At 38.3% G+C, this 19,714-nt stretch overlaps 1 protein-coding gene across 1 annotated transcript in view; it reads right to left on the reverse strand.

Annotated features, from left to right (window-relative positions):
• Positions 1-19,714, reverse strand: part of kiaa0753 (KIAA0753 ortholog) — a 46,974-nt gene that overhangs the window by 13,856 nt on the left and 13,404 nt on the right. The window contains exons 6-15 of the mRNA XM_043718507.1: positions 15,870-16,091; positions 14,116-14,326; positions 13,093-13,319; positions 11,220-11,368; positions 10,784-10,912; positions 6,666-6,755; positions 6,193-6,280; positions 2,836-2,919; positions 926-1,096; positions 408-489 (exon numbers count right to left, since the gene is read on the reverse strand). Coding sequence (XP_043574442.1) covers positions 408-489; positions 926-1,096; positions 2,836-2,919; positions 6,193-6,280; positions 6,666-6,755; positions 10,784-10,912; positions 11,220-11,368; positions 13,093-13,319; positions 14,116-14,326; positions 15,870-16,091 — 1,453 coding nt within the window. The remainder of the gene's footprint in view (positions 1-407; positions 490-925; positions 1,097-2,835; positions 2,920-6,192; positions 6,281-6,665; positions 6,756-10,783; positions 10,913-11,219; positions 11,369-13,092; positions 13,320-14,115; positions 14,327-15,869; positions 16,092-19,714) is intronic.

Consider the following 19,714-nt stretch of genomic DNA (forward strand, 5'->3'; position numbering starts at 1 on the left):
AAGGAATACTACTTCACCAGAGATAAGACAAAAATAAAAGTTACTTCACTGTGTTGGAGGAGATCGCTTACAAACAACTTTTCAAATATTCTTCGTGGAGGAAATGTGCAATCTTTTCTTCTTTCTAACCTCTTCCCTTTCCAATCAATGCCAAATAAACATTCCATTTGAAGAACACTCAAATGCTAAATCATTTCACCATGGTCATTCTGATCATGAAGCAGATATTTGAAGCAGATTTAGAATTTAAAAACGACTGCAATTAACTATAGTTTCCTATGATGCCACTTCTCCACAGGCAATGTCCTTAAAGAAACAGACCAAGTTAGCAAATAAAGGTCAGAACAATGTTCTAAAGTCCAAGCTATTATAGAATACATAAGATTCAGAGCTTCATGGTAAATTACCTTGCTTTTCTTCCTCAGCCCAGAAGTCTGGGTCAGCATATTCAATCTGGCAAATTCTTCTGCAAACTGCCTCTTGGTATCTCTGACAAAATATTGAAATAAAATAGTTAAAGAAAGCATAAATTCAGTCATACTGTTACTTTTATAGAACTCAAATACTAAAAAGTAATTTGTAAAACTATTAGAAGTCTCTCATGGTAAATTCAAATGGTGAAATTTTATTTAAGGACTAAATTTTCTATTTGAAAACATTTTTCCTTTAGCAATGAGCATTTAAACAGATTCAATACTACACTGAATGTTTCAATATAACTTGTTACCTTCCAATCAATATATTACTATGATTTGCTTTGGTTTACAAAATAAATTAATGTTAAGCACCGCAATCCGTGGTGAAACCACATCAAGGAGGAAAGTAAAAAACTTACACCACAGAAATAGATCTTTGTGGGCAGCTTTCTTTGAAGTTAGCAGCAATGTCAATACCTTGCAGTGAGTGCAAAATCATATATACTTACTTCCATTTCCTCTATTCTTTGTAACATGTTCTCTAATGTAGTGCCTTCTTGTATCATCAGAGCTTCTGAATGAGTTTTTGCATTTAGTTCCAAATTCAATAACTCATGTGCTGTGTCTTCTAGCAGCTCATCCAATAGCTTTTCACTAAGGAGGTCCGCACTAGCTGCAGCCTGTAAGAACAGATTTTTATAATTAACATGCAACTGCATTTGTAATATATTCTCAACTAGATAGTTAGGACAGTTATGTTTTTACAGGGAAGATGTATGCTAAAAATGAAAGTAATTATCTTTTACGTTTGAAATTCTACAGCACAAATATTCTGTCAAAGCACCACAATTTGTGCTGAATTAGGTTCAAGCGGAATATTTTCACAAAACAATGCCATTACTTTTGTGTCAATCAGCGAGTGAGATATTCAACCCATTTCCTTAAAAAAAATTAGGATTTTTGGGAGTCCCTGGTCTATATTTTTTAAACAGGCCTTTGAAATTGTGGACTTATCCTTTGTATTTTAAGAATTTCAATGTGACCTCAATTATTTTTAAAAAGGCAGAATCAAAGAACTATAAGCCAATTAGTTTATCTTAGTTATAGTACGTGCTCAAGTATCTTACAAGGGGTTGCAAATCAAGGTCACAGATTAGTCATTGCCTGCCTGGATATTTACAAGGCCTAAATAGATCAACACTGTCCACACAAGCGAGAAGAGGTTCTGCACATGGGTGCCATTCTGGGTGAAGATCATGCCCACTAAATATTACATCATAAGATTGAATATAATGAATTGTCAACAAAAATTTGAAACATGCATGCACAAATGCATAGAAAGAGTTGGCAATGATAAAGACAGATATAGAAAATACAAAATACATTTTATAAAACAATCAAGAATTCCTGCATTTAGATTTTTGACATTCTCAAATTTGAAAACACTTTGATTATTTAAAAATATTGAAATTAAATAACTGTACATTCATTAACAAATAAAAAATTGACAACACAAGTTTTACTTTTCTAAGGCAGATACCCAAGTTACATATTTGCCCAGTTTGTGATGGAATCTGGTATCAAAACTTGTGTTCTCTAAGTCACATTCTAATGGAAAATGGAAATAGAAAAAAATTCTCCCACCTGCTAAGAAAAACAAAGATTGAAACTGAGATCCAAAACCAAACATTTTTTGATTTAAAACTATAAAAAAAGGGAGGCAGTGCAATCAGAGTTCTGTGAAAGTTGAATCCACTTGCACAGAAAAGGCAAGGTGAAGATGAGGGGCTTGGTGTAAAAGTTGGGAATAAGCAAAGGCACAGTGGTTGCAGCAGTCTGTGTTACTGAAAGGTAACATTGCTGGATCAACACTGTCCACACAAGCGAGAAGAGGTTCTGCACATGGGTGCCATTCTGGGTGAAGATCATGCCCACAGAACTTGGAGCTAGCCTGATCCTATTATGGCAGCATCCATAACCAACCCAAGAAGAATAATTCAGTTCCATGAGGAAGTCAGAGTTTCAAAGGAATTTTGGCAACATTTAAGCCATGTGGCTAATTTATAGGCTCCATTTTAGTTACATCTGCAAAATAATATGAAATTCAGTTTATAATTGAGTGCAACTCATGAAGTTATATTGATTCTCCCTTTCGGGTTATAGGAGATTACCGAAAACAGTATTTAGTGTCGGTTTTGTTTGACTCTATGGTTAAAAAAAGTTCTAATCTGTGGAATCATGATGCTTCATTCTTGCACTACACAGTTGGGATTTCAAATTTCTTTAAATAAAAAGTAATAGGTCTTGTCCAAGAATGTAACAAAATGACAGGCTTATCCAGCAGTGTAACAAGTTCAAATTTTACATTATCAACTTGGATGTGAAGTGCCATTAATTTTTTTTTTATAAAGCTGTTTACCTTTTCAGCAATTTGTAATGATAGTTGATGTTGCAATGAACAGTCTTTACTTCGAGTTCTCTTTTCCCAAGTATCACTTATAACCTATTGAAAATAAAAAACCCACATTTCTATAGCACTATGACATATCTGCAGGTTAATTCAAAGACTAGCACTTTATAACCTTTTAAAATACAGTCACTTGTATTTTCATGTTAGCACTGCACATTGCTTTATCAGTCCTCCCAGGCTGACAAACATGTGACAGCCATAAATTCTACTAATGACAGATTGTCTGCAGCAAAAATTTGAAATCTAAGTGGATTTGACCCAAGAAATGGCATTTGAAATCCCTACTGACTGAGGCGGAGAAATGAGCAACTTAATTAAAGAAATCAGTAGACAGCCAAAGATATCTGAGTTATGCTGCAACACTGTAAATGGGATCTCTTATGCCACTATATTTAGTATTGCATTTAAACTTTAGTAATTTCACAAGTTATTAATGCATTACTATTGTTCACATTTCCAGCAAAATTCATCACTTTCCAAACCCACAACCACTTCCACCTAAAAGGAAGGACAAGGGCAGCAGGTACTTGGGAACACCACCACCTGCAAGTTCCCTTCCAAGCCACTCACCACTCTGACTTGGAAATATATCGCTGTTCCTTCACAGTCATTGGGTCAAAATCCTGGAATTCCATCCCTACCAGCATTGTGGATCAACTCACAGCAAGTGAACGGCAGTGATTCAAGAAGGCAGTTCACCCCCACCTTCTCAAGGGCAACTAGGGATGGGCTATCAATGCTGGCCAGCCAGCGACACCCAAGTCCCACAAAAGAATTTTTTAAAACTTTCATGGCCCTTTGATTTTCAAAAAGTAACAATGTCCCCATATTTTTCTGCCAAAGTAACTGTGAAACTACCAGTACTCACTAATACTTAGTGTACAAATTTCCAGCAAACAGATGATAGGTCACACTGACAAATGCCCAGGATGCAGCTCTCTATCAATACATTATGAAAACAGTATCTCTGGTTCCTTCCTTATAGGATTTCAATGACGCCATTCACATTACTGTATTTGCATGGTAGATATAAACTAACATTGCAAGAAAAAGTCAAATCTTGTTATTTAAACAATACATAAATGGAGATGGACAAATGTCTGATGAAGGGCTTATGCCCAAAATTTCAATTCTCCTGCTCCTTGTATGCTGCCTGACCTGCTGTGCTTTTCCAGCATCACACTTTTCAACTCTGATCTCCAGCATCTGTAGTCCTCACTTTCTCCAAATGAGTGTGACAGTCAACCAACCTCTCCAGCACTGACAATTGGCCATCACTAGTATGGAGTCTCATTCCTCAGGTTTTAATTAATGAGAGATTTTTTAAAATTATGAACAGTTACCTAGACCATAAGAAATAGGAACAGGGGTAGGCCATTTGGCCCTTCCAGCATGGTCCACCATTCAATAGGATCATGGCTGGATCACTCATGTCCACTCTCCTGCCCTTTCCCCATAAATCATTGATTCCTCTAATATTTATCGATCTCAGTGTTAAATATACACAAGGACTTTGCCTCCACAGCTCTGTGGCGAGTTTCAAAGACACTCAACCTTTTGAGAGGAAAAAGATTCTTCATCTCAATCCTAAATTTGTGTTCCTATATTCTGCTACTATGCCCTCTGGTCCTAGATTCTCCCTTGAGGGGAAACATCCTCTTAACATTTACCCTGTCAAGCCCCTAAAAGAATCCTATATGCCTCAATGAGATCACCCCTCATCCTTCAAAATTCCAATGAGTAGAATCCCACCCTGTTTAACCTTGGCTTGTAAGGCAATCCAGCCATACCAGGGATTATTCTAGTGAACCTTGTCTGAACATCTTTCAATAAATTATGTTTTCTTAAATAGCTCACAGTACTCAAAATGTGATCTCATCAGCACCTTGTACATTTGAAGTAAGACTCCTCTACTCCAACCACTTTGAAAAAAAAGAGCCAACATTCCGTTTGCCTACCCAATTACCTGCTGCATCTTTCTGCAAACTTTCTGGTTTCATGTACAAGTAAGCCAAGTCCCTTTTATGTTGCAGCTTTTGGCAGTTTTTCTTCATTTAAGTCAGAGTCATACAGTTTGGAAACAGACCTTGAATCCAAGCCAATCATTTTCCCAAATCAAACTAGTCCCACTTGCCTGTGTTTGGCCCATATCCCTCAATCTTTCCCATTCATGTACATATTCAAATGTATTTTAAATGTAACTGTACTGTCATCCACCACTTTCTCTGACAGTTCATTCCATATATGAACAATTGTTTAAAAACAGTTGCCCCTCATACAGTCATAGTTATAGAGATGTACAGCATAGAAACAGACCTTCGGTCCAACTCGTCCATGCCGACCAGACATCCCAACCCAATCTAAATCTTTCTCCTCTTACCTTAAAAATATGCCTAGTTTTGAATTCATCCATTGTTGGAAAACTCCTTTGCTATTCACCATATCTATGCCCCTCATGATTTTATAAACTTCCTATGCTCCAGGGAAAACGTTCCAGTAACTCAAACCCTCTATTCCTGGCAACATCCTGGAAAATCTTTTCTGAACACTCTCTGATTTAATATCTTTCCTATGATAGGGTAAAAGAACTGGACACAGTACTTCAAAAGTAGCCTCACCAACATTCTGCGCAAACTCAACATGACTTCCCAACTCCTATACGGAGTTACAACAAATAAAGATCGAGCAAATAAGACAAAATGTACTAAATACCTTCGTAACTCTGTCTACATGTGATGCAAATTTCAAAGAATTATGGTCTCTATGCTCTGTATAGTCTCCCAGAGTCTCTGTTCTACACCACCACCCAGGGCTCTCCCATTAATTGTATAAGTATGTTTTATCAAAATTAAACTTCAACTGCCACTCCTCAGCCCACTGACCCAATTGATCAAAATCTTCCTCATTGTTCACTGTACCACAAATTTTGGTGTTATCCGCAATCCTAATAAATATGTCTCCTAAATTCTCATCCAAATCATTTATGTAATGACAAATAAAAGTGGACCTTTCCAAAATGAACACTTCACATTTCTCCATATTGTATTCCATTTGCCAATTTTTTGCCCACTTTGATCATAAACCCCACATGTAACATTGGAAGAATGCTGTCAACACAACTGTTTAGGTTTCTGCAATATTATCAGCAGAAATCAAGTGCTAGATCCAATATTTACAATAGCATTTTGACAGAAGATAAATGAGAGGATTGTAAATTCACAATATACACAATTTAAAAAAGTCTAATTGTTCCAATGGCAAAGTGAGTAAGAACTGCATCACTTAGAAGTATTAGTTATTTGATACCTGTGCTTTGTCCAGCAAGGGCTGAAGTTTCTCACGAATGTCTCCTTCTGCTTTTGCAATCCATTTGTTGGGAGAGTCAGCTTCAACTCTGAAGAAAAAATACTAAATAATATTCTAAAATCATCCATAGTATCACTTATGATGTTTTAATCCTCAACTAATTTAAAAGGAACCTGAATTTGCACCAGAAAAGCAATAACCTGCAATACTACAGACCAGGTGCTGCAAAGCAGAATTGGAATGGACAATAGTTTACTTAGCTGGCAATCATGATGAACTGAATGGTGTCTTTATGTGCTGTAACTTTTCTGTAGCTTAATGATCCAACTTATTCCCCTCAAAATTATAAATAACTGGGAAGCATCCAACACCCAAATGAAATTCACCATTTCCCTTCTCAAACTAGTTCCTCATACTTTGCATAAAAGTATGATTAAGATCTACATAAAAATTAGAAGTTACAGAAATTGTACCTTAATTTCTTTATTCTGTCTGTTTCTTGTATGCAGAGTTTATTGAGCTCCCTCAGCCTGTGGGCAGTCTCAGAATCAAGCCAAGCCAACCTAAAATCAGTTTTCAAAAATAGGTTGCATTAAATTTGCCTCACATTAAAACAGCATTTAGGAGTATTTTCTCCTCCAAGAAAAAAAAAATTGAATGCACTCTCCAACCTACATTCTTGTAATAAAATGGTCGTTATGTCTTCCACAGAACAAATCACACAGCAGTAAAAGGTTTCTGCTATTTGACACATTTTTTGACAATTCATACCAGTTAGAAGTACAACAGACACCATTACTCGTTGACTTTGTAAACACAGATTATTGCATTGCATTCCAGAAGATAACATAGAAAGTTATGTATAGAAAATCATGGAATTGGAAAGGAAATTAATAAAGGAACTGCAGTCTTTCAGTTTCTGTCCTATTAATCTATTTCTTACAAAAGAAAACAGTAATAAACCTCAACCTTGAGAATAACAGTGCCGTAAAAAGAAATAACACTAAGCACTCCATGGACAGTGGCACATGATTAAGAAGAAATGTAAGTGTCGTCTATGCTTTCAGCTTAAAGAAAGGCACTGCATTATTGTTTCCCACACTAGCAATCCTCACACTGTCAAATTTAGGATAGTTCTGTGCTATGGACTGATGAACAGTGTGATCTATTTTGAGACCCCTCAAACTAATTTCAAAGAAATATTTCACTAACAGCAGAGATATTTCCAACAATTTGGTTGAAACCAATTAATGAGAAAAAACCAAATCCAGCCCATTGAGTGATCATTCTACATTCCTGTCCTGCACTTCTCAACTACACTGGTCCAAATGGATAATAATTTTCTAAACAAATCTTTAATTTGCGTTTCCACTTGCAGTTGTCCACTTCAATACAAAAAAACTGATTGGCACAGTATTAAATAAATGGTGATCGATTTGGAAACATTGATGTACAAAACCACCTGTTTGTCCTCATACAGTGGTCAGTGAAGCAAGCAGGCAAATGGAGCAAGCAGTTGATAATGCAATTGGTTGGTTAGCTGGCCAACATTACAAGAGGATTTGAGTAAAAGATCAAGGAAGCTTTATAGTAGCTGTACTAGGGTTTGGTGAGCAGTTATACTGGAATACTGTGAGCAGTTTTGTCCCCTCATGCAAGAAAAGATACACTTGCCATGAAGGAAGCAAAGTGAAGGTTACCAGACTGATTCCTGGGTTGTCATATGAGGAGAGATTAGTTTGACTGGGCTTGTACTTCCTGGACCTATAAGCATGACAGGGGATTTAAAATGAAAAAACAAATCCTGACAGGATACAGGACGATGTTTCTCCTGGATGGGGGTTACAGAACAAGGGAACAGAGTCTCAGGACATGATGCAGGTCAGTTCAGAGATGGCAAAAAAATGTCTACACTCAAGCAATGGTAAGTGTAATTCTCTACCACAGAAAATGTGGAAGCTGTGGAGCATGAGAGAGTGCGGACAGAGGGAGAGAGCATGAGACAGAGACTTTCCAGATAGCAATGGGGTTCTCTTTTCATTGGGGGAGTTTTACAAGTGAACAGAGAAATAATTGCTCCTGATAGAGGATTCTAGAATCAAGTTTTTTCCTTCTTGAAGAAAGCCCTTTTGATTTCACTTTTGCACAAGTCTTGGCTGAAGTTGGATGTTTAAACAGCTAGTCCTGAAGAAAGGATACAGTTTACAACTGTTAAGAAATAGGTCATCCTTTAGTCTTTAGATTCCTGTCCAGAAGTGTTTGGTTAAAACCATGAAAGAGTTCTTTAAAATTGAGAAATGTAAGCTCAGTTACATAAGACTCAAGGAAGACGTTATCAGATTCTCAAGACAGGGAGATGATGTAAAGGGAATTTTCTCTGTGTAAGAACTGCAAAGATGCACTGTTAGGACTAATGACAGTGTATTTTACTACATTTCAAAATCTTCAAAACTATGTTATGTGTAAATAGTTTGGTTTTTTAAAATTAGTTTTCACTTCTTTTGCACAGTAACTTTCATAAGAACACAAGAATTAAGAGCAAGAGTAGGCAATTCAGCCCCTCTAGCCATTCCACCAGCTAATACAATCATGGCTGATCTCATCACAGCCGCAACTCCACTTTCCTGCCCACTCACCATAACCCTTTGACCCATTAATAGTTAAAAATTTGTTGATCATCTTAAATTTACCCAATGTACCAGCATCCACTGCAGTCTATTGTACTAAATTCCACAGATTCATAACCCTTTGAGTAATTTCTCATCTCTGTTTTAAATCTGATAAAACTATGATCTACGTTCTAGATTGCCCCAAAGGAGGAAACATCATTTCCACATTTACTTTGTCAATTCCATTTAGCATCTTATATACCTCAATTAGATCACCTCTCATTCCTCTAAACTCTAGAGTGTATATACCTAAACTGTTCAATCTCTCTTCATAAGTCAAATCCTCATCGCTGAGATCAATCTACTAAATGTCCTCTGAACTGCATCCCATCCAGCTACCTTTCCCTTCAAATAAAGGGGCCAATATTGTATGCAATACCCTAGGTGCAGTCTTACTAATGTCTTGTACAGTTGCAACAACACTTCCCTAGTTTTATACTCTATTGCTTTAGCCATAAATGCCAACTTCTATTTTATTGTTAAAAGCAAATTTGCAGCATTTCATACTCACATATCAATAATAAACCACCTTGATAAAACCAAAGAAACAAAACATGATAGATCAAGCCAGATATCAGTCTGGGATCGGACATGTCTTGCAGCGCCTACCGTGATAACCCTGTGTCAGAGTGTGGACACAGCTTTCACCATTACGTGTGGGGACACCTCCCACCTTGTACATGACAGGTACTCGTGACTCAGCCAACGTTGTCCATCTTATACATTGCAGGCAAGTATGCCTGGAGGCATGGTACATTGGGGAAATCGAGCAAAGGCTACGACAACGGATGAATGGGCACCGCACAACAATCAACAGACAGGAGGGTTCCCTCCCAGGTTGGGGAACACTTCAGTGGTCCAGGACATTCAGCCTCGGACCTTCGGGTGACCATCCTCCAAGGTGGACTTCGGGATAGGCAGCAAAGAAAAGCGGCCGAGCAGAGGCTGAACGCTAAGTTCAGTACTCATCGGGAGGGCCTCAACCGGGACCTTTGCTCAAAAACTGCAGGCATTCATGTAGAACTCCGTTATCTCACTTTTTAGATTAGAATCAATCTAAACATCATGGCATAGACAGAGAACACAGGCGGCTAACACCATTGTTAACAGCTAACCCAAGAATGCAACTTTTTAAAAACGTTTTGTGATTTACACATTGAAGAAGTGAAACTATCACTGTATTGTAACAGATGAAAGGCTTAACAGACAATCAATTTTTCAATGTATAATTTCAGTTACATCACACTGCAAATTTTTGCTATAAAGTTTGTGTTAGGATTGAGCCCTCCACTACGACCTGATGAAGGAGCGTCGCTCCGAAAGCTAGTGTGCTTCCAATTAAACCTGTTGGACTATAACCTGGTGTTGTGCGATTTTTAACTTTGTACACCCCAGTCCAACACCGGCATCTCCAAATCATGGGATCGGACAAGTTTAGTTGTAACATCAGCTGGGATCATGACAAGACCAAGCCACTGCATATGCCTAATGAAAAAAATAGTTTTCTCGAGATGAAAATGGCAATATTCATGGAGAGAGTGAGACAGTGTGGCACTGAAATAGCGGATTAGCCATGATCACACTGAATGGTGGAGCAGATACGATGAGCTGAAAGGCCCACTCCTGCCTCTATCTTCTTTGTTTCTGGGTTTCAGTATATAATCCAGTTTATTAGTTTAGATTAAACTGCAGGAGCAGAACACATTTCACACTAGCAAAAGATAATTTCAGTATTGATGTCTACTCCTGGCATAGTGAGCTATATGTAGAAAATCATGAAGTATTAGAAGCAAAATCCCTGGAACTATTTGATAAAGAACAGAACATTACAATTGAAAGGGATTCAAGTTTCCTTGAATAAATGAAAATGGGCCAAATGGCTTTCCTCATTTGTAATTATCCTATGAACCAGCAATGGCTACCTGATTGCTTCAGTGTTAGCAGCTTCTTGCCTTTCTTGTTCCATTTCCTTGAACAAGCAAATTTGACTTTTGTCTGCTGGTTTAGATTTCTGGCTCTCCAATTTTGTTTTCTGTTTCTTCCACGGAATTCTAAGTAACCAGAAAAATGTTTATTCACCGGATGCATTAACATTTTAAAGCATAATTTATGTAATCCATCATTAGTAGCATAAGCAAAATTCATATCTCACTGCTGCAACCACAATAAAAACAATTTCATACTTATAAAATACTGCTTTAGGATGAGAATAGTTTTCTTTTAAATAACAAAAAGATTTAACTTTTGTAATTAACACAGTAAACAAAATAACTTAATGTTCAAATGGAGGATATATGCACATTTGTTAAAACATGATAATATGCTTGGTTTTTGTACGCTGTTGCACAGATTACTTGCCGTTTAGAAGGTCCAAGAGGACAAGTGGGATATCCTGGAATCCACGGAGGTCTGCTTTCTTTAGGTGGTCCCTGATACCTCTTTAGTTCTGAGCTTACTGTGGATTTCTGAAAGCAGGCTTGCATTTCAAGATTATTCTGTCCTCTTGGCTGCGAAAATTAATTCCATAAATTGAAAGGAAAATAAACATAAATGGCATTTGACTAAATTACTTCAGCTTTCAATATTATCAAGAGATTCAATAAAGGAGCATGGACAATCCTAAAACAACAACATAAAGCCAGATGTTCAAGAGCCAGCAACATACCTGGCAATTATTCATTATATAATCTCAAAAGACCTAGATAATACTGCATGTATGTTGCACGTATAGGTTTGAAACCAATCTCTGCTCATAAAAGTTTAAAGCTGACAATGCTGAGTTGTACTGCTGTCTCTGCATTTACATTTAGTCAGAATTGCACATACGTCTGCTCACTTGCATCCAAATATTAGATTCAAGTTCTAATGATAACAGCTGGTTATTTGCAAACATTATGAACTTTAAAAATGAAGATTTGGAACTTTTTCCCCCCACATTGACTACAGTTAAGTGACAGCAAAGTCAAAACCATGAGAGATTATCTTCCAGGAGTCAATTCCATTGGATTCATTTGCACATTGTAAATTTTGTGCTGACTTGAAGCTATTCAGATCTGAATGGTCATTCATTGTTACATTGTAATTTGCCCACCACTGTGCCTAGTGTCTTGTCTTGTCAGAAATTACTGTGCTGTCTTGCATGTTTTGCACTTTTCTATGCACTTTATGCTGCCCTGAGTATGATTGTACTCTCGTGTAATCTGTGTGTTCATATAGCACTTTGGTGCTGGAGGAACGCGGTCTCGCTTTTATTGTATCAGCTGTATATGGTAGAAGCAACAAATAAAGCTACATTACTCTACCCTACCTAAATCAAACAGGATGTGTAACAGGGCAGTGAAACAAAAAGCAAATTTAGGTAATGTCTTAAGTTAACTTGAACATATCTATCCCATCTCCAAAACGAAAAAGGAGTTTCATTAATGTATGTGTCAAACAATTTTTTTTTAGAAATTAGTGTCAAAGCAGAAGGTTAGGGTTAGGAATTCCACTGGAAATTAGTGGAATTTCCACCAGTAATTCCACTAATTCATTCTCTAATTTCTCAAAGTTATATACTTGAATTTTTGAAAATTATTTTACAGAACATGGCTCAGCTAATATGTTTATTGCCAGTCTCTAATTATCCTGGAGGTGGTGGTGATCAGCTGGCTTCTTGAACCAACTCTAATAGAAATACTCACAATGCTGTTCAGGAATGATGATATAGTTACAAGTCAATATAATATGCGACTTTAATGCAATTCAGAATTACTAAATGTTAGCTAAATCAAACAGAGTTATCAATTTGAAACCTTGGGCTGGATCTCATGGTTTTTTTTTTGTTTGGCTAAGTGTAAGTTGTGTTGTGTTTCCACCGTGAGGCCTAGTGAGATTTCTCACCATACTTACCAAACTTGCCTTAATAACTATGTATCCAATTCTAACTCCATCTTTCCATTTGCTATTCCTGGAACAATTCGACAATTAATCAATATCAGCATCCTTTGACCCAAACCATCTTTGAAAGGTTGTTGTGTAGGCAGACAAGTGTTGGCAATCAGACATCGTCCCTAACTGACAATGTAATGGCATAGCAGTCGCAAAGCTGGCTGCTCAACCTAGTCTCTATTTAAACACCAAGCAACACATTTTATCCAGCCTTCGCTACATCTTGTCTAAACACCCTCTTGAAATCACTGCTATTCTGTCCCCAGTATTCACTTAGAATATATCATTGAACACAACTTACATATGACCTGGTAGGCAGTAGCACTCCTTTCTTTGTTGCCTTTCTTTCCATAGCAGATTTTTTCAAGGCTCCAACACGTTGTAAGGCATCTAACCCAGCCCTCAGCACAGTACTCCTGTCAGGAGTTGGAGGACTTTCTTCCTGCTGTTGCTGCTCCTCCTGGATAGGCAAAGACTCTCTATCACATAGCTGAGGTCTGGGAGATTCAGCAACATGGAAACTTTCATCTGAGCAGAAAATGTATTTTAAAAAGAACATTTAATTAAAAAAACCACGCTAATCAATAAAAATTTTACTTTTCTTTGATAATTCAGTTCAAATTTTTAATACTGGTGTATTCAAACCATTTTTTCATAGACCAATAAAATACATTATTATTATTTCTGAACCAAATTAAACACAAAGAAGAATTTTATATAATTTTTCATGTACAAGCTTCAATCAGTTACATTCAGAAAAAGAATCCCCATAATTTTTTAAAACAAACTATCTACGTGAACAAGTTCTCACAATTAACTTGGATATTGCAGAATTTTACAGATCAAAGGCAACTGAAAATTAATGTTTGCAAATCCAATACACTACAGACAGATATCATGAATCTTACTAAAATAGCCAAAGAAGTTGTTGAAAGAAACCCAAGTCTCAGTAAACATGACCTTCATTATGTCCAACTAACACAGAGCAAAAAAGTCTGCAGATTATTGAACTACGACAAGCTAGCTTAAAGAGAATCATGATTACTTTGGATAATGCTCTCGTCCACACCTCGAGTGGTGTCTAATTTTGATCAAGAAAGGACTTGCTATAATTATCAGCTATAACGGCAGAAGTAGAATAATATACTTTTCACACCAAGTAAAAGTTTTCACTTACATTTCACTAACAAATATTATCTTAGTAGAGATAATTTATTAACTTATGTGATGAGCAATTGGTCACAGCACAAACACCCACTAAGTTATTCCTCTTCTCTCATCAGATTTAAAAGAGATTTTTGTTTCAAGAAAAGAACTGACTTACCAATCTGCACTGTCTTAAGAGGAGGCAATTGTTTCTGTGCATATGAAACATTGTGCTTTGTAATGGATGGTTTTTGTAATCTTTCAGCAGAACGGCTTCTGTGTCTACCTGGAGGTCCTTTTCTGTTCGGGGGGGATACACTACGGGCTCTCTGTAGTAATTGATTCGATTTCCTTTGAGGAAGTTGGCTCCCAAGCAGTGAATCCAAGTCCTGATAAGTCCACAAATAAACATCTTTGAGGTCAAGTAAGACCTAATATTCATTTGCGCAACTTTTGCCCTCTTCTTTTACATTTGAGGCTTCCCAAAACATAGTCCATCCCTAGTTAAAGTGACTAGCTTACATATATGCAAATTTCATTCTCCATGAACAGACCCTATTAGATTCTTAATAAGTCACAATGATTCCTTATTTTAATCTTGTCTGATAATGTAGGAAGCACAACGCCCCTCCAAACTGGAGTTGTGCAAATTATTCTAAGAGGAACTGGAGAGTAAGTAAATGTTATAACAATCCATGAAGCAACTTGGGGCGGCATGGTGGCACAGCAGTTAGCACCGCTGCCTCACATCGCCAGGGACCCAGGTCCCAGGTTCGATTCCAGCCTCGAGTGAGTGTGTGTGAAGTTTGCACATTCTCCCCATGACTGCGTGGGTTTCCTCCGGGTGCTCTGGTTTCCTCCCACAGTTCTAAGATGTACAGGTCAGGTGAATTAGCCATGCTAAATTGCCCATAGTGTTAGGTGCATTAGTCAGAGGGAAATGGGTCTGGGTGGATAACTCTTCAGAGGGTTGGTGTGGACTTGTTGGGCTGAAGGGCCTGTTTCCACATTGTAGGGAAATCTAATCTAATTTATGGATGTTCAAAATGTTTCTACTTATTGACTTTAATGTTTTATCACTATTCATAACATTTTCAAATTTTAATTATCTGTTCTTTGTTTACTATGCCCAAAAATGTCACATTTCCCAAGTGAGAAAACTTGACAAAAACTGTCCCTACCACACATATTAGTATTAATACTATCTATCCCTCATAATCAGCAAAAAGCAAAATAGATCAGTCAAATGTATTGTGTCTAAGTCTTACAACTTACAAAGCCTCCCCATTACAGTGTACATGCAAGTCACTGATTAGCAATCATGCCATTTGGGTTCAGTCACAGCTTCTCTGCTTGAAGCATTTGTAAATCAGAGTTACAGCTAGGGAACAGTCAGATAACAAAAAAGGATATGTTTAGCGGCTTTAGTGTCCAATCAGCATGAATCAAATTGCCCAAATGGTTGACTGCACACAATATCTTCTAATAAATACCTCTTTTTCCCAAAAATTCAAAACATTACTGTGCATACTGGCAGGAATTTTCCAGGTAGAGAACTTAGTGAACTGCCTGACATTGTCAGTGCACTTAAGTTTTCAGTGAAGCCTTTACAATTGCCGAAAGCAGAAGATGGGTTTTCATAAAATCAGGCCAATGAAACAAGTTTAGAGATCAGAAAAATACATAATAATTTGATGAACTAAGGTTTAATACTCTTCATGTTGCAGCAGTAAATTAAACTCTTTTACAGTGAATAAAATGAGCTATTAGGTAGGAGAGAAAAATAGTAATGAATTGATATCTATTTTGGGTGTTTGTGTGCTCATAAATACCATTAAAAAGGCACCCATGTTACATAGAAACTCAAATTCAAATTTATTTAAAGTTGTAATATTGCATCTTAATGTTTCTAAAATTTTTATTAAGACTGACCTCAACTTGCTGAAGGATGTTAATAATGGTTTCTGGTATAGAAGCATCCATGTCACTTTCCATTTTGGCAGAGCAAAGAGAAAGTTGTCGAATTAACTGACCCAGTTCCTTATAGTAAGTAGGAATCTGCTGTTCTGATTGTCCAGAAAGTTGACTAACAAACATTTGCAATGCACGAACAGCTCCTCTATGTGCAGCTGCTAACCGAGACATGGCACGAGACTGAAACATAAAAAAACTACAATAATACCTTTTTCAGAAACAGATAGGTTGAAGTTGAAGACAATAACATGAATTCAAGTAGAATCATTTTTTGTTAACTCAAGCTCCCAGGGATTCTGGGTAATCCAAGATGGAGGATGGGAAACATTTCTGGCTGTAACAGCTGCTACTTTTTTTTTTGAGATATCTTAGGTGTTGGAGGTGATTTCCTTGAATTCGAGGAGCAGCAATGACTGTTTTATATGATGTTGCATTGCTTTGTGACTTTGGAGGGGGGAAAAAAAAAGTCAAAACAATCACATTTAAAAGGGAGATGAACAGACAAAGGAAGCACATGGTGAGGTCAGTGGAGGAGAGTGAGCGAGAGAGCGAGCGACCCACATTGCTAACTGAGAGTTAGCAATTACTGCCTTTGCTGTTGAATTAATGTATCGCTGGACATCGGAGTGTGTCTGGGAAAATTAAAATACAGTGAACTTCACAACTGATCTTGGAGGAATCTGTCTGGGAGCAGTCACAGCACAGAAGTAGTTAAGTGGATTTTAAGCGCGGCCTTAAAATAAGTTTGTAGTAGTGAGTAGAGCAAGTTCTTTCTTGATTATATGTTTTATTGAGCTATGGTTCTCGATTAAACTTAAAATATAAGCCATAAGTATTAATTTCACCGGGAGCAGTGTTTTGTAGAGGAATAAGACAACGCTATTTTCTGGGTCTGTAGATTGAAAGCAGCAAAAAAAATGGCCCTTAGTAGAGTGATATGCTCTTCTTGTCGGATGTGGAAGTTTAGGGAGCGCTTATGGGTTAGAGAATTATATCTGCAACAAATGCCGTTGATAGTGAATCCTATCAGATCGAATGGATTGATTGGAGGGGCAGATGGAGGCAATGAGGAACCTACAAGAGCAAGGGATGTGATGGATGGCAGTTATGGGGGGGCGGAATCTCAGATACAGTCACATAGATGAGTTAACTCCAGGAAAGTTGAGAGGTAGGCAGGTGGTGCAGGAGTCTTCAGTGGCTATCCCCGTTTTGAACAAGTATAATGTTTTGGAAAATGTAGGGGGTGATGGATTCTCAGGGGAATGTAGCACGAACAGCCAGGTTTCTGGTATTGAGACTGGCTCTAATGCAACGAGGGGTACATCGGGTTCCAAGCAATTGATTGTGTTAGGGGACTCTCTAGTCCGAGGCACAGACAGACATTTCTGTGGCCAGCAGCGAAAAGTCAGAATGGTGTGTTGCTTCCCTGGTGCAAGGATCAAGGACATCTCAGAGAGGGTGCAGAATGTTCTCAAAGGGGAGAGGGGCCAGCAGGAAGTCATTGCCCACATTGGAACCAATGACATAGGAAGGGAAAAGGTTGAGATTCTGAAGGGAGATTATGGGGGGCGGCACGGTGGCACAGTGGTTAGCACTGCTGCCTCGCAGCGCCAGAGACCCGGGTTCAATTCCCGCCTCAGGCGACTGACTGTGTGGAGTTTGCACATTCTCCCCGTGTCTGCGTGGGTTTCCTCCGGGTGCTCCGGTTTCCTCCCACAGTCCAAAGATGTGCAGGTCAGGTGAATTGGCCATGCTAAATTGCCCGTAGTGTTAGGTAAGGGGTAGATGTGTAGGGGTATGGGTGGGTTGCGCTTCGGCGGGTCGGTGTGGACTTGTTGGGCCGAAGGGCCTGTTTCCACACTGTAAAGTAATCTAATCTAAAAAATTACAGAGAGTTAGGCATGAATTTAAAAAGGAGGTCCTTGAGAGTATCAATATCTGGATTACTCCCAGTGCTATGAGCTAGTTTGGCAGGAATAGGAGCATAGTGCAGATGAATGCATGGCTGAGGAGCTGGTGTATGGGAGAAGGATTCACATTTTTGGATCATTGGAATCTCTTTTGGGGTAGAAGTGACCTGTACAAGAAGGACAGATTGCACCAAAATTGGAAAGGGATGAATATACTGGCAGGGAGATTTGCTAGAGCTGTTCAGGAGGATTTAACCTAGTAACGTGTGGAGGGGGACCCTCGGAGATAGTGAGGAAAGATTTCAATCTCAGACAGGTACAGTTGAGAACACAGGCAAATCAAACTGTCAGGGCAGGCAGGGACAAAGCAAAAGACAAGGTAGAACTGATAAATTAAACTGCATTTATTTCAATGCAAGGGGCCTAACAGGGAAGGCAGATGAATTCCAGGCATGGCTAGGAACATGGAAATGGGATATCATAGCAGTTACAGAAACATGGCTCTGGGATGGACAGGACTGGCAGCTTAATGTTCCAGGATATAAATGCTACCGGAAGGGAAGAAAGGGAGGCAAGAGAGGTGGGGAGTGGCGTTTTTGATAAGGGATAGCATTACAGCTCTACTGAGGGAGGATATTCCCGGAAATACATCCAAGGAAGTTATTTGGGTAGAACTGAGAAGTAAGAATGGGATTGTATTATAGACCTCCTAGTAGTCAAAGGGAAATTGAGAAACAAATTTGTAAGGAGATCTCAGTTATCTGTAAGAATAATAGGGTGGTTATGGTAGGGGATTTTAACTTTCCAAACATTGGCAGTCCCAATCTTAGTGTTAAGGATTTAGATGGAGAGGAATTTGTTAAGCAAGTTTAAGAAAATTTTCTGATTCTGTATGTGGATGTACTAGAGAAGGTGCAAAATGTGACCTACTCTTGGGAAATAAGGAGGGCAGGTGACTGAGGTGTCAGTGGGGGAGCACTTTGGGGCCAGCGACCATAATTCTATTAGTTTTAATAAAGTGATGGAAAAGATAGACCAGATCTAAAAGTTGAAGTTCTAAATTCGAGGAAGCCCAATTTTGCTAGTATTAGGCAAAAACTTTCAAAAGCTGATTGGGCGTCAATGTTCACAGGTAAAAGGACGGCGAGAAAATGGGAAGCCTTCAGAAATGAGATAACGAGAGTCCAGAGAAAGTATATTCCTGTCAGGGTGAAAGGAAAGGCTGGTAGGTATAGAGAATGCTGGATGACTAAAGAAATCGAGGGTTTGGTTAAGAAAAAGAATGAAGCATATGTCAGGTACAGCAGGATAGATCGATTAAATCCTTATAAGAGTATAAAGGCAGTAGGAGTATACTTGAAAGAGAAACCAGGAGGGCAAAAAGGGGACATGAGATAGCTTTGGCAAATAGAATTAAGGAGAATCCAAAGGGTTTTTACAAATACATTAAGGTCAAAAGGGTAACTAGGGAGAGAATAGGGCCCCTCAAAGATCAGCAAGGTGATCTTTGTCCAGAGCTGCAGGAGATACTAAAGGAGTATTTTGCATTAGTATTTACTGTGGAAAATGACATGGAAGATATAGACTGTAGGGAAATAGATGGTGACACCTTGCAAAATGTCCATATTACAGAGGAGGAAGTGATCGATGTCTTGAAACGCATAAAAGTGAATAACTCCCCAGGACCTGATCAGGTGTACCCTAGAACCCTGTGGGAAGCTAGGAAAGTGATTGCTGGGCCTCTTACTGAGATATTTCTATCATCGCTAGTCACAGGAGAGGTGCAGGAAGACTGGAGGTTGGCAAACGTGGTGCCACTGTTTAAGAAGGGTGGTAAGGACAAGCCAGGGAACTATAGACCAGTGAGCCTGACTTTGGTGGTGGGCAAGTTGT

The sequence above is a fragment of the Chiloscyllium plagiosum genome, chromosome 28 (genome assembly GCF_004010195.1).
Source record: "Chiloscyllium plagiosum isolate BGI_BamShark_2017 chromosome 28, ASM401019v2, whole genome shotgun sequence".
NCBI lineage: Eukaryota > Metazoa > Chordata > Chondrichthyes > Orectolobiformes > Hemiscylliidae > Chiloscyllium > Chiloscyllium plagiosum.